The 20,698-nt window shown below is 34.5% G+C and overlaps 1 protein-coding gene across 1 annotated transcript; it reads right to left on the bottom strand.

Moving 5' to 3' along the window:
• Positions 1–283: 283 nt before the first annotated feature.
• On the bottom strand, positions 284–20,133 carry LOC144452969 (nuclear receptor ROR-alpha B-like). Its single transcript, XM_078144208.1, has 9 exons — positions 19,902–20,133; positions 16,855–17,011; positions 10,862–10,980; positions 7,185–7,332; positions 6,022–6,659; positions 5,428–5,545; positions 3,817–4,092; positions 2,561–2,641; positions 284–2,186 (listed from the first exon to the last, which is right to left on the bottom strand). The coding sequence occupies exons 1-9, from the start codon at positions 19,983–19,985 to the stop codon at positions 1,951–1,953; spliced, it is 1,857 nt and encodes a 618-aa protein (XP_078000334.1). The 5' UTR covers positions 19,986–20,133; the 3' UTR covers positions 284–1,950.
• Positions 20,134–20,698: the final 565 nt, after the last annotated feature.

Below are 20,698 nucleotides of genomic sequence, written 5' to 3'. Positions count from 1 at the left end.
TAGTTTCATTGATTGTTCATATACATTTGAGAAACCACTAATAACCACAAAGGCATACTGGAAAGACTCTTTTATTTAAATAAACACCATGCACCCTGATTTACAATCTAACAGAATATAAACATGAATATACATAATAAAAAATGAAAAATACATATCATAATATTTTCCAAAGGTTTTCACGACCATACTATGGCTCTACAAAATATATATTGAGGCAAATTTCAAATACTAAATATATGTTTCATAAGTGAAAAACAAATCTATTTTTAGTTAGGCATTAAAATGCAAAAACACATCAAGAGAAGTAAGTATTAATGCAAAGGTATATCAATATCACAATAATAAAGAGATAACTAAAGGTATTTGAACTAATTTTATATGAATCTAAAAATTTTTAGAGCGTTTTTTTTTTTAGTGCACTGCTATAACTGTTCTTGTCTATGCATTGGTGTAACACAATGTGTAATGCAGTGCATCTCTCTTTCAACTTAATTTACATGGTCAATACACATACCCCAAACCCACCAAACCTTCCTTAGAATATATACACATGGTGACCATTGTTAGAACAACAAACCATTACACCAGGCTTCCACTGTCTTTTGGTATAAAAATACAAAACTGAATTCTTTTAAATATAAATTTATGCTAAAATGATAGTTTAATGAAGATTATTCTCCCCTTATTGGTAGACAAGTTTTCAATTACCTCAGTAATACTAAGGATACCTCTCTAACAATTACTTGGATGTCCAGCATCCTGACTTCCCATTGTCCAGTCAATTGTGTGTAACCTTTTAGCACAGGATGTATTTGGGTATTTCCTCAACCAGTCCAAGAAGAATAACCTCGAGTACCACAACAATTAGTTGGTTTTACATTTGTTGAGTAATTTCATGGAATTAATATAGCGGTGGGGATGTCTGTCTTTGATCAATCTTGGCTCATTCTCTTCATAGTATTTGCCTCAGAATGGACAACAAAATTTCACATGACGTCAATAAAAACTGTTACTTAACAACAAACATATCAAGAATTACAGATGTACCTGTGTGAAATTTCTAAAGCAGTTTAGACTAATAAAGGATAACAAACATACATCACTTAGTTTTCTTGTTACAGATTACCTCTTAAGCATTCTAATTTGATATGTTATGTACGTCCAGAATATTAACTTTGCTATTAAAATAAATGAAGTAAACATGCATGTGATCAAACATGAAGAATTTCCCAGGGTTAGTTTTTGTCATCAGAGGCAGTCCTCTAGTTAGCGCATATACACTATAAATACAGCATTTATCCATTCTACATTGAACCTTGGCAGGACATATAGCATTAATACAGTTGGTTACAGTACACTAATATTGCAATGAACTCCTTCATATTATATTCCAAAGGAAATCTTCCACATATTTTCATCAAATAAGCAGTACTTTTTTCATGACAGGTGTTTTAAACAAATGGGTTAATTGAAAGCATTTGTGAAAATCTTCACCAAAAGGAGCATTGATATCAGTAATAGACAACAAATAGGCTTTATTGAAATCATAGCAAAGATACAAGATTGGGATCTACATATACATCTACATTCATAGAACGTACCAGTATTTTTAGCCCCAAAGTACATGTACATACATAGGAGATAATAAAAACGGGTTCACATGGTGAACCCTTTAAAGACATTTCTCAAGTTTTCCACACAGCCAATACCCACAACTTATCTAACACAACAGAAACTTGAAATATTACCAACAACAAACCAAGTATTCTCTACTCCAAGTGATAAGTTGATATATTGGGATGTGAAGGATACTACGTACACAGTACTCATTACTAAATACTTATTTTTGTTCAAAGATATTTCAATAAAATTGACTTGATCAAAGTTGTATTCTATAGTATGGACTACAGGATACCAATAGATAAGCTCTGATACTTGTTCTTCACCTCAACTGTCTTTTTCCCTTTTGTGTTTTGGTGAGAAGTCTTGTTCCCTTTGGACTTCCTCAGAACTGTTCAGTACAATTTCATGGACTTCAGTCCACAGTGCTGGGAATTTGAGATGTGGACATCCCTTTCTCCATTGCAGCACACATGCATGATGATCTTTCTCCATCTGCCTCATGAACTGTACTAGTTTGGCAATAGAGTTGTAACGGCTGGTTCCTGTTCCAAAGTCACGAGCTGAAACAATGATTTCCGATTTTGAAATAAAATCATAGAAGCTAATTTCTGCACCATTACTATGTCACAGGTTTAGAGCTCAAGATTTACTGATTTGAAAATAATACTTGAAACTAGGAGGAGGGGGTTGACTGTATTTGTCACTAAAGATGGTCACATTGATCTAATTTTATACAGGACAACACTACAAACAACATAATATAATGGTACCAAACTCAATCAGCATGTACTGAAAGCTGGTATGATTTTATGAAATCTGGGCAGATTATCAAATGATTAGCTAGAGATACCTAGTTTGAATACCATAGATTGTGTGTGTGTGTCTACGGACATAAATAATGTAAATCATCCAACAAGTATAACTATTAACTCACCAGCTATATAGCTATTAAGAGCATCATGCAACCTTCCTTGTAGTTCAGACACTCTTTCTGGTTCTTTTAACTTCGACCAATCTACAAGTAGAAATTAAAACATTTGCACAATAAGCATTTTGACATTAACACAAAAATGACATGGAAGGTACAGAAAGTCAACTTTTAAAATGACAAGAAAATTGTACACACCATGCAAATTTGGTCAATTAACTGTAGAGACAATACAGAAAGGTTTGTTAACTCAACTTATAAATAAGGTCCAGTCAGTTTCTTAAATTTTGATTGTGTACATACTAAATTAATCTATACTTGTTTTTAAAGTAAAGTTGTAAGATTTGGATCACTCTACTCAAAGTACTTGCTGCATAGATAGTAGAGGACCATTTGAAGTCCATGTGGAGTCATGATGGATGAATGGTTAGCGTGACCGGCTTGGAATCTACAGGTTGCAGGTTTGAGCCCTGTTGCTGCCTACTGTTTGTTTCTGAGTGGCTAAAGTCCTTGGGCAAGATTTGAACCATGACTGTGCTTCAGTCAACCCAGCTATATAATTGGGGACCTTGTAGGATGTAGGTTGCAATGTGAAGGCTTTAATCCTATGCGCTGAAATGGCTGCAATGGATTGTATGCTCCCCGGGGAGTTGAGGAAGACTAAAGGGCTGTTGTGCCGTTCTGATCCGAGCCAGGGGTAATAATTGTAAATCGCTTTGAGCACGGTGTGGGAAAGCGCTATATAAGAACCCAACATTATTACACATGGATGAACTCTCACTTTTCATCAAAAAGTTATACTCTTCTGTTTGAGTAATTTCTGCTACTTTGCTTCAATTTATTTTTCATTGATTTATTTGATAAATAGAAAGTCTTGGAAATAAAAGGATTCATTTCACTGCAGACTTATGTTGGTGAAAAGTTATGAAAAATAATTATTTCAAATCAAACGTTATCACACATAAATCAATAAAAAGGAACTGTAGCTAGCATGGTCAGATATGCATTAAGAATAGTTGAGAGTCTAGGAAAGATGTACACTCAAAAAGATGTAAACAAAAAAATAAACAGAAACAAGACAAATGATGCCAGATATGCAAATAAAGTGTCAACTGACCATCTTCTCAAAGTCATTTGACAAATAAAACAAAAGCCACATCAAAAGATGTTGCACAAACACGAACACAATTTTTCCTTGTTGCATTTATGACAAAGTCAAATACATATTTTCACTTTGTAAATTGATGTTTTGTAACACTAACCTGCAGCAACTACATGTAATGCATTGAGGAATGCAAACTCAGTATGATCCATGTCCAAAGACTTGAACGTCTCAGCAGCTAATGCAATTCTGTTCTGAAACACATTAAAGGGACCAAATTTGTCCTTCAGTAATTTGAGTTCCTCTTCACCTTCCAGAGACCACACAAAGCTATTGCTAGTGTTGATGAAGTTTTCAGCATTGACCGTGAGGGTCACCTGACATATAGCACACTGGATCATAACTATCTGATCTTCCACTAAAAGTTGACGAAAACCTGTACAGTAAAGATTTAAACAAAGGTGAAATTTTGGAAATCGTGGTGGTAACAACTATATGATCTTTTAACAGCAAATAGTAAAACATAGAACGGCAGACAGCAAAGGATGATATTAGGATTAGTTTCTGATGTCATCTCTTCATTTTTTTCATATCACCAAGACTGCCATTTCCATAAATTGACAAGAGTCGGAGACTAGTATCACTATGTGGAAATGACACAAATAGGGAAACAAAGAATCATAGAGATGGTATTAAGTAGTAATAACCAATTTATCAGATGTGTATGATCTAGGAATTCAAAGAGATAGACAAAAACAAAATAAAAACATAAACAGCCTGCTTACTGCTAGGTGCAAGTCTGTTGACAAATGATGTTCACATGCATAGAGTCTGCCTTAACCTGCTCCAACATGTTTTAAAATTGTCAACCTTTCTTTACATTTAGGGGTAACTTTTCAAATACATTTTTGAAGAGTTTGAAAAAGTAAAACTGACTTGCTGATTGCGATCATGTCTCCTTTCCTATAATGTTATTGGTTACACTGTAGACAAGTTGACTAATATAACAATATACTTGTCTAATGCAACTGTATAGTCTGGTTAAAGGCCCATGTTTCTATCCTGGGTCATCACTTAGTAGGTAATCCGTCTTAGTCTAGTATTCTCTAATCTGCAAATTTTAACTCTACAATCTATAAATGGAATGTGCCATATTCTAGTTGTCAAACTTCCAACCATTTCACATACAAGGTTCGTAAGAGGGTTGCAAATTGACAGACAGTTATCCTGTTAGAGTATGGATATCTCAGACTTGAGTTACATTGATGGCAAGATCAGCCACTATTTTTTATTAAGAATTGCTGTCCCATGTCACATGTGTCTTTCTGTCCAATCAGAAATGTATTTCCTAGTGATATGTAAATGTCATGTTTACAGTAAAATATCAGAAATGATGGTTATGGCCACTCGTATATGATCTTCGACACAAATCAAAACAGTAGTAACTAACTCTTATTAACTGACAGGTAGACAGACACAGACAGTCAAACACACTGAGACATACAGTGCTTCCACACACACACACACACACACACACACACACAGACACACACACACACACACACAGACACACATACATACATACACACACAGGTGCAGGTGCACGTGCACATACACACACATGCACACACACACACACATACACACACACATGCACACACACACACATGCACACACACACATGCACACACACACACACACACATGCACACACACACACACACACACACACACACACACACACACACACACACACACACACACACCATTACCTGGTATCTTCTTAGTAAATGCTAACAGACTGTGTACATTATTCTGGAATGAAGTCATGATCTTGTCCCAAAGATTCTCTACATTCACCACTTCAATTTCTTTCTTCATTCTTGGATGCTAAGATAAAATATAATGAATAATTCAGCAGAGAAATCAATGATAAGGAACCACCATAGTCGTAAACCACGGCCTGTTTTATGGCACCAGTCTTAACGAGCCGTCCCACTGGCCCTAACTTTATTTCGAAGTGTAGTGGAAGAAATAACAGCTCTGGTTTGCAAGAATGAGGAACCATATGTACTGAATCATTATAAAGTATTGTCTGTTGACAAGTTGGAACAGTAGAATGATTTACTTTAAATATCTATAGCTAATATAGAGTTGAAATCTGTAAAAACTCAATGTTGTGTCAACTTTCTTTCACACTTTACAATAGAAAAGTGTTCTTACTGGTATCTTTTGTTGTTAGGCAGGTTGCTTAGTAACACAACAACTACTATCAATATCATATCAATGCATATTTCATACAGCACTCATTTTTTCCAGCAACAATTTCAAATAAATCGTGAGTGATTAAAAAAAGACCTCCTTACCCCATTGTAAATGGTTTCCATATCTGTATAGGCTTCTACTATACATTCAATAAAAATAGCTGTCTTATTGTCCATCTTTGGGGGATTCTGTCCTAACACATCAGCTGCAGCACTGTTGATAAGTTTCAAGTCCTCGATTTGTTGCAGTGCATCATCGTAACCAAATGGATTGGCAGGTGAGGCATATGGTGAGTGGGTACTTGATCCTGGTGATGAAATCCCAGACTGTGGAGAGGTCAAAGGTGACAACCCATTGGAAGCTGTAGACTGTGGACTAAGACTGTCACTACTAAATCTGTAGCCTTGGGGAGACTGCTGAGCTCCCCAGGTACCTGTACCATTATTTGAACTGGGATGATGCATCACTGTTGAGTTTCCATATTGAGGGTTTTCCAGTGCACTTACGTGACATAGATGACCAGGACTATGACCAGGACTATGACCAGGACTGTGTTTACCTTCCCCCTTGCTACTAGCTGGTGATGAAACTGATGATTTGGGAGAGGCACAGCTTGATGCTGGTGACAAAGGAGACTTGGGTGATCCAACACTGGATGGGGATAAACTTCCTTTGCCAGTTTTCTTTTGGGCCATTATGACATATTTCTGATGATTTGACTGTCTTCCCATTTGAATTGCTGGAAGAGTGATGTAAATAAAGACACCAACAAAGTTTACTAGAGATACTGAGAGTTATACATGTTGCCATTCAGCACTGATATCTGTACATTATAAATGACACATGTCAATTTAACTGTACGTCAAAATGGTTTCTGTATAATATATTGATCATGTTATCACATGCACATACTATAATACTGAAAATCTCAATTTAAATGAGAATGGTGATTATGATGTTTGTTTACAACATACAATAGCTCACACCTCTATGTACTGTGACTGTTACACTATAGTTTTAAAATTGCGATGTACACAAACACATCCACACATATCGGCACACATACTTGTACTCACATATATGCATGCACATACATGGACACGCACAAATACATCACATATATGGTCATACATGAACACACAGATGCACACACAAATGAATACATACCCATATACATGTACATACACACACATATGCATAGACACACACACACACACACACACACACACACACATTATATATATACATGTGCATGTGTTCTTACCTTCCATGGACATACCAGCAGCAAGACATTTTTGAAATCGGCAGTATTGGCATGTACTTCGTGTACCAGGAGTTATAGGGCACTTTTTAACTTTCCGACATTTGTACTCTCCACTGTTCCTTTCTTGCTCACTTCTTCTGAAGAAACCCTGGAAAGATAAACAAAAGACAGGTACATGAAGTATGTACAAGAGATGACAGTTCAAACCATCTGATGTCATTGTCTTCAGTTAACCAATCATACAGCACTAGATTACCAGGTGTACATATTCCAGATCATGCTACCAGTAAAGAAATCCTATATAATGTATTCAATTTAGATATTGACTGCTCATTAATACCATATTGCACATGTGCGTGTGTACAGTTTGTAGAGATGTACAACTCACTTAAATTGTTATTGGATAACTATTGAAAGGCCATAGCAAAAACATGAGGTAACACTCGTGAAATAATGAAATATTATTCCCCAAAATATATTTTCCTCTTCTGCCAAGGAAAATATGAATGACATAGGGGGGCCTTGTCACTATGAGTTGCAAGTCAAGGGTTGATGTGACATAGAATGACCAGGGTATATAATTCATATTTTCAGTTGAAAGACAATAACTAGACTGATGCAAGGCACATGTATAATGACTAATATGTTGACTAATACATCACAGAAATCCCATCTTCTTTATAGAAAGCTCAGAAATACGATCAGAATTGAACTGATTGAAATCAAGAGTATATGACTACTCTGCCATCCACGCATTACTTCAGATGGTGTTTTTTTACAATGCATAATACATGTATAATATATACAAATCAATTAAATATTCATATATCTGACAACATCAGATAAAGCTGTGTTGAATCAAATTTCCTACTTTTCATAAACATTAAATTATTGATAATATATCTTTACATGTCTAGCATTCAAGGAAACATTATATGACTTTATTCTGTTTGTTCTAGAGACACAAACCGAAATTGAAAATTTTGAATGGAAATCTTTTCCATGATATCATAACTTCTGTACAAATGTGATATGATTCTAACTTTAATCTGTAACACTCTATTCACAGAATAAGGCAGATAATTATTGAGATATATAACACTCATATTTGATGGTGTTTAGATTATTACCACCATTTGATGCATGTAGTTCATAACTCTAGGCTTACATGTTCTGTTTCATTACAGTGACCATATGGATGAGGATTGGGTATTTATTTTGCATTTTTAATTTATGAAATCATTTTACCATGGCTTCCTACTTGAAAAATCAATGTGGTACAGGATATGCCAAGTCTTTGTTTGTAACTCAATAAATTGCAAAAGATTAATAAATATATAAAATAGTCATCTCCAATCAGTAGACTAACCATACTTCCAGGCAATTCACATACCTACATGTAGTACTACTAGTATGTAAATACTGATTCCTATGTAAATTTCCATTCTTAGTATTTTTATCTAGGTTTAGATCTTGATTTTGTCTAATTTTGGTTTGTTTTCTTTAATTTGTAAATACTTTATTATTTTTATGCTATTTAAAATTTTCAAAGCATTATTCAATTACTGTATTAAAATAGATCCGCATGCCCAGAATTGAGTAATTTCTAAAATTGCAACACATGGTGGACTTGACTAGTTACAAGACAACTAATTTAATTTCCTCTCCCTTTCCAACAGTGTATATTTATCAGAAAGTATTGTTATTGTAAAGTTAACTGTGAATAAAATATCATTATATCATATTATATGAAATATAATACTTGTAGAAGACGCATACATATACATATATTATGTATATCTACGATCTCAATTAGGAGTACAAATAAATGAACTTTTAATTCACTCACAAAAGTTTGATACAAATCTTGGTGAGTTGACAAAAATGCAGAAGTTAAACCTTCATACTGCATATTTTGTTGATGAGTCATAATTCAAAAACTACAATAACATATTCACACTGTAGTTAAACATTACAGAGAAGCAAATGTGACCTTGTAATAATTGTTTGTGCATGTATTAAACATGCCTCTACAACACCTCTAAGCTAGAGTTTCCTGAATGCTAGGAATTCATTTTACATTGCATTATCACCAATATCAATTTACATCTTTCTAACAATACAACAAGAAACTGTTCCTACTTCCTAGTAAAGAATGATGCAAGTGATGTAGAGTTGCTCAATGGGTAAACTTCCTATCACAACATATTACTGAGCAATACCATTGACATACATGTACATTGTACGTGCAGTGCAACACATCAACCAGCTTTTAATAGTTACTTGAGAGACAGCTTTCTCTCATCCATCTCCTACAGCAACCAATTAAACAGACTGTCTTAGACAAGTACAAAACAGTCCACTTTTTCATCTTTGACAGCTTTCCCTGGAAGGCAAGACATTTCCTAGCTTAATGGATTTTTTCTGTAGTCAATAGATTTCCCATGATAAATTGATGATAGAGATGCACCTATGCGTCAGTACAATGTATGTTTCTTTCTTTGTTTTGTGCACTGTCCTAGATTTTGCTTTTGCTTTTTCGTGTATATTTTACTTTCAAATAATTGGAAGATTATCCAGTCAAGCTAAAATTATCTCGAATAAAAATAAAGTGAGTAATAATAATGTTTGAAGTTTTTTCTTAAAAACATATCAGATGATATTATACATGTGTGATGTTTTATTGTATCCACCATGCAAGTATGTAAATATTCCTGACTAGACTATGAATAGAAAGATATGACACTTGAGCCAGATAATGTTTACTATTTGAGTGATTGACAACTACATATGCAACTATATGTACAGATGTACATTATACTTTCAATGTATAGTCTATATATCTGGTTTATATACAATAATTTATGAGATAAAAGATTTTTGGTGTACCTGATTTTTTACTATAAGAAAGTCAAGTTGCAACATCAAAATAGAGAATATAACATCTGTAACCTGGTACCTTTTAGTCATAAAATTATTGCTATTTTCAGAGTTTTGTTGTACTTAAAAGATCAACAATATTGCTATTATCATGTTTATCATTTGGAATCAAGACTAATAGATCATCACCGTCACTTTACAGATAGCTTCCACACAACATGTCAAGTTGTACATGTACTAGTCTAGTTCCTATACGGTATCATTACGATTTACACCTCCACATTGGCATCCAGACTATACATGTACTAGTCTAGTTCCTATACAGTATTGTTACAATTTACACCTCCACATTGGCATCCAGACTATACATGTACTAGTCTAGTTCCTATACGGTACTGTTACAATTTACACCTCCACATTGGCATCCAGACTATACATGTACTAGTCTAGTTCCTATACGGTATCATTACGATTTAACTTGTAGTCTTTGCTAGTGAAGTTCACCAACTACATATAGCAACAAGGCCCATTATGTCAACCACATAGGCTCCTTGTGCTGGGCTCCTTTCAAATACTAATGTATACAAAACTCATACTGTATCATGATCTACTATAAAACTATCAATTAATAATGATTTAGAAATCACTGTGGAGTTCATATAAATGTCATGAAACTGTACATGTATTCATGATGTAAGGTGAGAATAAACACCACATCCAACAGTTCTTGTGTAAGAAATATGAAACTAATAATTAGTTCTCAATTTTAATACATTTCTGTATTCGATGAGCCTTACCTTACATCCTTCACATGTAGTTGCACCAAAGTGAAAGCCTGATGATTTGGCACCACACACCTGACATGGCGTCTTGGGCAGATTCTTCAAGTCTAACAACTTTTCAGCTGCTGCAGTACCTATAGAAGGGAAGAAATAAAATACAGTACATGACATACAAACTTTATCTAAATATGTGGGATTATTTAATGAAACATATTGACATTAAAGTATGACCATTTCACTTTCTTTACTGCTACATGTACAATGTATGGGGAGAAAATCACTGTTCAGACAATGACTTTAAAGAGATCTTGAACAGCTGCTCCATGTCTCCACTTATTAGGAAAACAATTTGAGTCTTACTTAAGTGTATAAGTGTGAAATTATTTGAGGAAATCAGCATATAAGAGGAAAGAAATCCCTTTGTACATGTATTGTATATGTATACTTAGTTGTGTTGGTACATGTATAATGTCTGTGTGTCAAAGAGTTGAATTCTGTCCAACTTCTAATCTTTCTTGTTACTTCACCCAAAAGTCTATAGAGTGTCTTTTGAACAGAAACCTTTTCAATTGTACAAAGAATGAGGAACCATACTTTTAGTTTCCTAGTATCAAATTGATGTTTAGGTCTAGCTCACAATAAATAATACTATTATCCACACCAACAACATCCATATAAACCCCAATCAAAGTAAATTATTACAAATTTTGAAATACAAATATGCCATCAGAAAGATATAAGATTCCTTGGTTTTGACTACGAGGAGCACTATCACAGGCTGTACACTAGAATAGTTGAGGATTGAAGGATGAAGACAGCAAACACCAAGTTGTCACTCATTTTCCATGTTGTTCCCATTGCACTATTTTCTTTAAAGACCACCAGAAATCAAAACATGTCAGACTACTATTGTAATGCTCAGTAATGCAGCCTCTATTTTTTCACAGCATTTCGTGTATTACCACTTGATCAGAAGTCATGACGACAATTTTAGCAGTAACTTTGAAATATCTACGGTGCCCTCTTGCAACATGTATTTGTGAAATGGATAGAACTTCGGTAATTGGAATATGGCGTATAGCCACAGAAATGGGTTCTTAGAGTTACCTTGATCCATTTCTACATTATTGATACTATGCTGTTATTACTAAGATTTGTTAATGGACATCCTTTATGTTTACAATTTATGTATAAAATGGGATTGGGTCATACAAACTACATCATCAGTACAAATAGCTGACAAAGGCTGATGCACTCTGTTGAAATTTTCAGTTGTTAATTTTCTTTATGTATCATGCATGGAAAAAAAAAGTTTATGTTACATAGTTTTAAGAACTTAACTTTCATTTGTGTACAAAAAGTAATGAGGTTTTATGCCCACTACAATACAGAACATATATGACATGACATTACAAACCAAACAGACACATATCAATATTGTCAACATACATGTTACAGCAAGACAACATTTGAGGGAATAATTTGCTATGGGTGCAAAGTTTAGAAAGACTGAAAGGGTCTGTGGTTGTGGTAAGTTCAGCAAACTAGAATTGTCCTCTGAGGTCAGGGAACACTGCTGGGTCACTTGGGTACAGCTGGAGTTGGGTCTTACAGTTGTAATTGACTCTCAGTTATCTGTATGAGACTGTCCTCTGATGTCAGTGTAACCTTCATGACAGTGTGATGACTGGGTGACAGCTATTTTATACTGATATCATTAATCACATACACATCTACACTGGACTGGTTTGGGTTCAACTTTTGTCAAGGTAATACAAACACAGGGTTTGAGTCCTGTCAGGAATGAACACCATACATACATGTACATACACATGTTTTTTCAATACATGTATCAAGATCTCAAATATGTTTTCAGAAGTCAGGAAGCCATGTAATCCTGTTGTATACAAATTCCAAGAACTCAGCAAGGCATTCAAGACAGCATTTCAATGAATATCATTTGAAATACATCATGCTGACCAATTGTGTATACATGTAAATTTAGGAAATGAAATGTCTTGACAATAGCAGTAATCAGGACTCCATTTAAAATGAAATTGTATATTTTACACTGCACTCCTACAATCTGTCTCTGAAGTATTATACATATATTGCAACTTTTCTCTGTAATTATAAGCCATCAATTCATGAGTCACTTGTACCAGCATGTGATACAGAATGTACTGTCAGTGTAAGACATTTGCAATTGTTGTATTCATCATTCATCAAAGAGACTTGGACAATTCTCTTCAGGGGATCTTCTCATAAATACTTCATACAGAAGGCAATCCTGTGCTAGTATGGTATGATCAGATGACATGTAAAACTATAGTTTATGATGTTTGTTGTGCTGCTTATTTGATTTCATAGACAAAAAACAGTGACAATAGCATTGTAGCACAATTGAAAATGCTTAGGTTCATGTGTGTGTGTGTGTGTGTGTGTGTGTGTGTGTGTGTGTGTGTGTGTGTGTGTGTGTGTGTGTGTGTACACACACACACACACACACACACACACACACACACACACACACACACACACACACACACACACACACAATCAACTATCAAGACATCCCTAGAAACATAATTCATACATGTAACTATATACATGTATATACAAACAAATCAGAGATCCCATAAGAACATCCCTACTAAATCAGACCAAAGTGTTCAGCAGTTTTGAGTTTTTGGACCTAAATCATATATACCTATGATCAATTTGACTTGAACATGTCTGATATAGAAAAATGTACATGTACACATGACAAAGAACCTGGTTATCTGCCAGTCATGGTGTCATGCACTTATCAATTTATTAATAACCCATTGAAGCCTAACACCTTATATACAGGGTGTAATTACATAGAGTGGTACAGAAACCAAGTCATAATTTAAAAGGGTTTATCCATATTGAATTGATCATTGTATCATAGTAGACTGGTAAATACATACTGTATGAAATCATTTGATTATCCCATCCAGGCTATGATATGTATTTATTACCCCAAAGGCTGTAATGTAGCAACTGTTTCCCCCAAAACTGAAAGCCAAGGGAAATAGGTACCATATCGTACCCGGTAAAATGACATCTACTAGTGCCCAAGTAAAGCCAGGCAATAAGTGTTTCAATACACATCATATTCTAAAATCACAGAAAAGAGTCCTGTGCTACATGACTATAATTGCCTTAGGCAAAATAGAAAACTTTCTATGCAAATTGGGGTCACTATGGGTCAATAGTCCATACCATGTGACAGGATCTAAACCAATCACTGAAGGTTGTATGAAAACATGAGTTATGAGATTAATTGTTACACTATTAACCTTTCTCATACAGGTGGAATAACTCAACCATCAACTTCACTGGTGTTTCACCACACCATGACTAGGCAGTATAATTTAATGTAAACTAGGGTCATCCAAACATACTGCACAGTGGGTTAAACTATCATTTCTAGAAAACAACAGAAAATATTAAACTGACATTATAAATAATGTGTTCTTTTGATATGCAAATTTACCAGAAATTTCTTGATTTATCCTGTAGGTGATAACACTGAATATGTACACATATTTCACATATTTCAAACTGACATGTCATGGGACTACATTACCTGTTAACCCCATTACCTCATTTTTCTGGATATGACAGCCTGGTTCCTTGATTAAATAAGAGTCCACTACATTAAGGTATAGTTTACTATTGACTGTACTACTGTGTATTGAACTTTACTACAGTTACAGTAACAGTTTGATGTTCTTTTGGCAGCTGAAGTGGGTGAATACACTTATGAATGAGCTTTGATAACACTGTCCTGTGGATAACCCCTACTTACTTACACAGGCACACACCTTATGAGATCAATACATTGACTACATTTGTAAGTAGGGTAAAGTTTGCATGCACTAGATACCAATACTACTACTGTCTGGAACCAAGCACAGTATGACTATGATACAGGACTTTGATAGACTTAAAGGAAAAATGTGTTGTTGTTTGCACTCCTGTAACCATAAACTAAACATTAATGAACGATTACAGGAGTTTACAAAACTGAATCTTACCGGGGTCTAAGGATTTTGATTGAGAATTTGTCTGACACTGTCCAATTTCTAATCCATACAGCCATGGTTTGAATTATCTGGTTCCTTTACATATCCATGGCTTTTCAGAATGGCCTACAGCTACAAACCTGTCAGTCTAAACAAGTCTAGTTTTTTTTTCACTTTTGGTTTGTTGTTATTTTTACTATATTTGTTATGATTTGAAGACATCTGTTTGCTTTAAAAGGATATTAAGCAATATGAATTTGTGGAATGGTACTTTTCCATAGATTTGCTTTGCAGATAGTATACATACACCTATAACAAACAAACAAATTGATTCAATGTAAATGCTTTTCAGCTTTATCAAATATCTCTCTCATCAAAACAACTTAACTTTGTTATCATCACTATCAGTAATAATAATCCAGAATGCCAACAATTTACACTGTGCTTACCTGGACAGTTAGAAAGCTTATCATATGATACAAACCTAGCACTAGTTTACATTGCTATGTCTATAATTTGTATGTCTTAAAAAAATAATGTTTGAATGTACTTGTTTCTGGTGAGCTCAAATCTTGAATCCTGCTAGGAATATTTGAACTTTACATTAACTTTAATATGTCAATGGAAGAGGAGGAGGAGGAAGGAAACAAGAGTAGGCCGAGATGTCCACGAACAAATTCAGAGGAGTTAGGCAACAGTACAAAATAGTTTGACAAGCACCTGTTGTGTAACCTTGATGTAGTAAATATCTTGAAAAGTGTACAGAAAGGCTTTCCCTGCAGAAATCCAGGAGCCCACTATTGATCTAGCACTTATGCCATATGACCAGCGTATGATCACTTACAGTATGGGTTAAGCTGTCTACATTTTGCATACCAATTGAACAATGTAGTCAATGAAAACAATATGGCATAACATGCATCATCAGTTCACAATGGAGACCAGTTTACTCTACTTCTCAACAAGTACACACACAGGTTGAGCCTCTGGACGCTGAGTCATTGTTGAATCTTCGCCAATGCATTTATCTTTTTACCACACACATTTATTGGTTGATGGGCCAACACTTGAATAAATTGACAAGATACAGTTGTTTCCTTTTCCTTTTCACTTTTTGAAGGCTAAATGCAAAAACACCAACTTTTGGAGATTGTAATGCAGTTTGAAGCAACTATCCTACATCTACCAAGGAAGACATATCAAAACAAAACGCTTTCTGACAAACATGAGAACAAAGCTGGCTATGGTTACATAACTGGAGAACTATTTATGTAATTTCTGAGAGTAACTGTTCTTAAAAACAGTGTGATGAAGTCCCTTAGAAGATAGTTTGCACAAAATTAGGACAAACAAATACTCCAACTTAGATGGCAATAGAGTACATACATGGTTCAGAAAAGGAAACTGTGCCATAGTACTGATTGCAACACATTTTCCAGCACTAGAAAGCTAAAATAACATTTTGCAGTGTGCAATATGAAGTATACATTCTACTAATATCTCATTCTCTTTGGATGATATACCCCTGCATTCAAAATACACAAATTTCAATTCCACATGTTTTTATATCATTGCTATACCAAATAATTATAAAAGTTCTTTAATTAGATGATGTTCCTGCAATGTACATACATCAAATGACTAACCCATTGTCTTTCTTACTTAATTATTTTTGTTGTATTTCAGCGTATATATCAACAAACCATATTATTCACACTTGTCAGTTTGTCTGCTAGTAGTGAAGAAAATAAACAGTGTCTGGTACTGGTGATTCACATCCAAACTGTTTGAACTTGGACATAAGTCTTAGCAACTGCTTGTGTCTCCCCTGGGGTATCAGGTGAAGTCAACTGTAATATCAGAACAAAGAGTGAAACCTAACACATTCATAACAATGAAAGCTGTTTACTACCCAAGAAGAAGTGAAACAAGAATGAATCATTGGTTACATACCTTTCCTTGCCATACCAACTCTAAAACATTTCTGAAGCCGGCAGTATTGACAATGAATTCGTGTTGATTTGGTGATATTACATTTTCCATCTTTGGGACAGGTGTATTTGGGAGTGTCTCCTCCTTCATTTAGCTTTGTACTTCGTAGAAAAAATCTCTGTAAAGAAAAAACAAAATATGAATTCAAAATTAATATACAGCACATTTTAAAAATAAATTCATGTATTAAATCATTAAATATCGATGATACTGATTTTGAGTAAATACATGGGGGGGGGGGAGATCAGGAATAATGCACCTGTCACACACATTTTCTGGAGAGAAAAAAGACAAAACTAAACTTATAAGTATTTGAACTGAAGTTCTATATAGTCAGATATGTTATTCAACCACAGCTTAAAATTAAAATTGAGTAGCTAAATTTATAGATAAATGCAAAGACCATGACTACTTAGGATCTATATTACTGATATTGAACTCACACAAATTGTATAACTACCCTGATTATTTCTCCCCCCCCCAAAAAAAAAAAAACATACCATCATATCAGAAACAAAGCTTTTTATGAGTAAATAATATTACAATATACTTATTACCAGTCTGTGAATTGACAAACTTCAGAATTCCAAACTACATATACATAAAGTTTTTAATGAAACAAAAATTCTATTTCTTTGTCTTCACTATATGGTAATAGTATTGAGGTTACATTTAAATATCTTTTATTCTCTAGACACCAGACACCAATAATCAAACACAGTTGACACGTATATATTATGAAAGAAAAGTCTCCAATTCATATGATTTCTGTGTCCATTAGATTTTCCTATCCTTCTCTACATGTATTTTTTCATAATCCTGTATTTAAAGTAATTGACTGACATTTTTTAGCCAGTTATACAAATATTCTGCCTTTTTTACACAGCCTTCCTTGATTATTTCTTAAATAGTTACTAAAACACTTTAAATTCTTCTTTCAATGAAGATAAGTGAATCTGTCGTGTTTAACCAGGTAAAAGTATGTCTGGAAGGTGGACAAAAAAGATTATTTAGAAAAGTATCTGTTTCACACATATTCTGTTCAAATTTGTTCAAAAACAACTGATGACATCATTCTCACAAAAGCCTGTCTCGTTTTTCAAGGCCGGTTTATGATAATTGAAGAAAAACAAACTGGAATGGGATGATCTGGCATCTAGGCAAGTCTGAAACTGTTACATCTACATTGTGTACATTGATGTGGAAGAAATAACCAGCTGAGCTGTGTATAATATCTACAAGTTGGTAGGTCATTACAGGACATCCAATTTATAAACTAAGTCACTTATATATTCCTCTTCTCACTCAAATCTATTTCAGTCTTTTGTGCATAAAATTATCAATTATTTCTTGGTTTACACATTTCAGTATCTGAGGGATTTCTGAAACTACTAAGTTGAGTTTATTTATACAGACATTAAACATATCATACTACTGATTACAAAGAAAATAAGACTACATACATGCAGAATCTGTTTTACTGTGCCTGATTATTGAATAAACTGTTCATAAAGAAATGTGATTTTTGTTAGTGGTTGTTATGGCAATAGCAGCACTGGCATGCAAATACTTTTATTAATGAAGGTGAAAATATGGTGATTGATATGAAGTTATACTAGAAAATACCTTGCATTATATCACATACCAGGGTTTGAAATAAGCTTTTTTCTTAGCTAGTCCTAATAGGCTATCAATTTCAGAAATTGGTAGCCCAAGGATTGTGACCTGCAGTCCCATATTCCTGAACTGAAAACAGATTTCCTCTATTGGAAATATGAGTGTTATTAAAATACTTTTATGTCCATAAATCTTCCATCCTCATCACATAATCAGTGGTAGCCTGAGTGGGCTACCATCAGCAAATTATGGTAGCCCCATGACAAGAATTGGTAATCTGTGGGCATGGGACTCGACTACTGTTCATTTCGAGCCCTGTATAATACTGTACATAGCAAGTTGTATCAAGACAAGTTGACAAAATATAATCAGACTATTTTTACATTAAATAATTCTTTGAATTCTATTAACATATTTCATACCATATTGAGTATCAACTCTACAAATTCTAATAACCTTGGATATTAAATTAAAATCAGCATATCACATACAAGTACATTACCTGTGTTCTCATCTAAACTGTCTGACATTTGACACGTACATTACATACTTACAGCGACATTGCTAAACACCACCTACTTACAACTAGGAGTATGTTAATATGTTTGTCAAAGGAACAAAATATGCTTTAAACTCACACACTGTTGACTAATCTACCAAAATGGGCTGTCTGTGATGACAGTGGTTTCATTTAGGTCTCACTCTTTATATATTCATTGTCGTTACGTATGCTACTGTATATGTATATACTAATTACTATATATATTTCCAAATACATTATAATAATCTGTCATTTTCCAATATCATATCTTTGACCACTATTCACTGAAATTGGATATGTAAATTGTTGCATTAATATAATTTTTTGTGGGTGATGAAATACTTACTGATTGACTTATGAAATTGATCCCTTTGGAAATACCCTTTTCTCTTTCTCATAGTGAATTGCTACCTGATTTGGTTCTTTGATTTTTCATTTGCTTGCCTTGTTTATTCAGTTGTTGTTTTTATATAAATATCTGTTTTCCTTTTTAGTATTTCTGAACTCTTAAAAAAATCATAACAAAATAATAGTAATTTTTTCAAGGAAGTGAACATATATAATGAACAAGATGTGCAGTTGTACCATCAGGTGTAAAACAAACTACTTTGGCGTTCTGTTTCTAAAATGTATGTATATTTTCCGGTGATTTTAAGAATCTTCAACCATGTTATGCAGCCAGGCCAGGGTGCCATCAGTTCATATTCTTTTCAATCCAGGGACAATATCAGTATAAATCAGCAGCACAGACATCTTTCACTGTCGTCACTAATGGTTTCCCTTCTTTCTTTAGTTAGTACTAAGACCACTAACTTTTTAGTGGTCTGAGGTTAGTATTGAAGGTACTTACCTTGCATGCTTCGCATGTGTATGCACCACAATGGTACCCAGATGAGGAATCACCACAAATTTGGCACGGCGGAAGGTCAGACATCGGGTTCGCTATTTCCTTGGTAAAAATAACAGAACTGTCTTCGGGAAAAAATATCCAAAGCAAATGAAAGGGTTTATCTGTCTACAGGAACAGAACCCTGTATCCAGGTTAAAGTGCGGACACTCTCTGCTAATATGTGAAGTTGAGTGCCTAGTGAACGTTTTGATTCGAGGATAGTTAGTTTACACGTTGTTTACTGTGAAAGTGTCACCGCCAGCGCTTTTAATATTTACAGCTAGCGCAGTGTTCGCCGGCCACACCGGGGCATTCTGTTCAACTTTCCTCTAATCGGTATATAGACCAGATACCCGTGCTTTCAACGAGTGGGATGCAAATCAAAAATGAGTACGAACAGTCTTCACGAGATGACAGCAGACGAGTATCTTACCAAGGAAGTAAACTTGCATACACCCAAGTGCACTGCACTGTGAAGTAGTTTACCCGAACCTCAATACCGGTACTTGTTATTTATGCTAACCTAGTGGGTCCGATGGTCGTCGATATCGCAGTACGGCCCTGGAAATGTGTAATTAGTTGGATCTCTACACTTGGCCCCTTGCATGATACATAGCAAAACTAATTCAAACACTCTAACATCAAGCAATTTCGACACAAATCGACAGTAGAATGAATATATACCGTTTGCATAATCACGCCCAAAAGGAAAGAGATAAGTAGGCCTCGAGCAGTGGATCTTGGGTATTGGACGATGT

This window comes from Glandiceps talaboti, chromosome 2 (genome assembly GCF_964340395.1).
Source record: "Glandiceps talaboti chromosome 2, keGlaTala1.1, whole genome shotgun sequence".
NCBI classification, from domain to species: Eukaryota; Metazoa; Hemichordata; class Enteropneusta; family Spengelidae; genus Glandiceps; species Glandiceps talaboti.
Note: the sequence above shows the minus strand (reverse complement) of the source record. Positions and strands in the feature narration are given on the sequence as shown.

Excerpts from the sequence above, each read along its gene's own strand:
- LOC144452969 (XM_078144208.1), bottom strand. The coding sequence starts at position 19,985 with ATGTCTGACCTTCCGCCGTGCCAAATTTGTGGTGATTCCTCATCTGGG. Across the intron at positions 17,012-19,901 it reads ACACATGCGAAGCATGCAAG|AGATTTTTTCTACGAAGTAC; the intron begins GTAAGTACCTTC and ends TTTTCTTTACAG. Across the intron at positions 2,187-2,560 it reads TCTTAATAGCTATATAGCTG|CTCGTGACTTTGGAACAGGA; the intron begins GTGAGTTAATAG and ends TCATTGTTTCAG.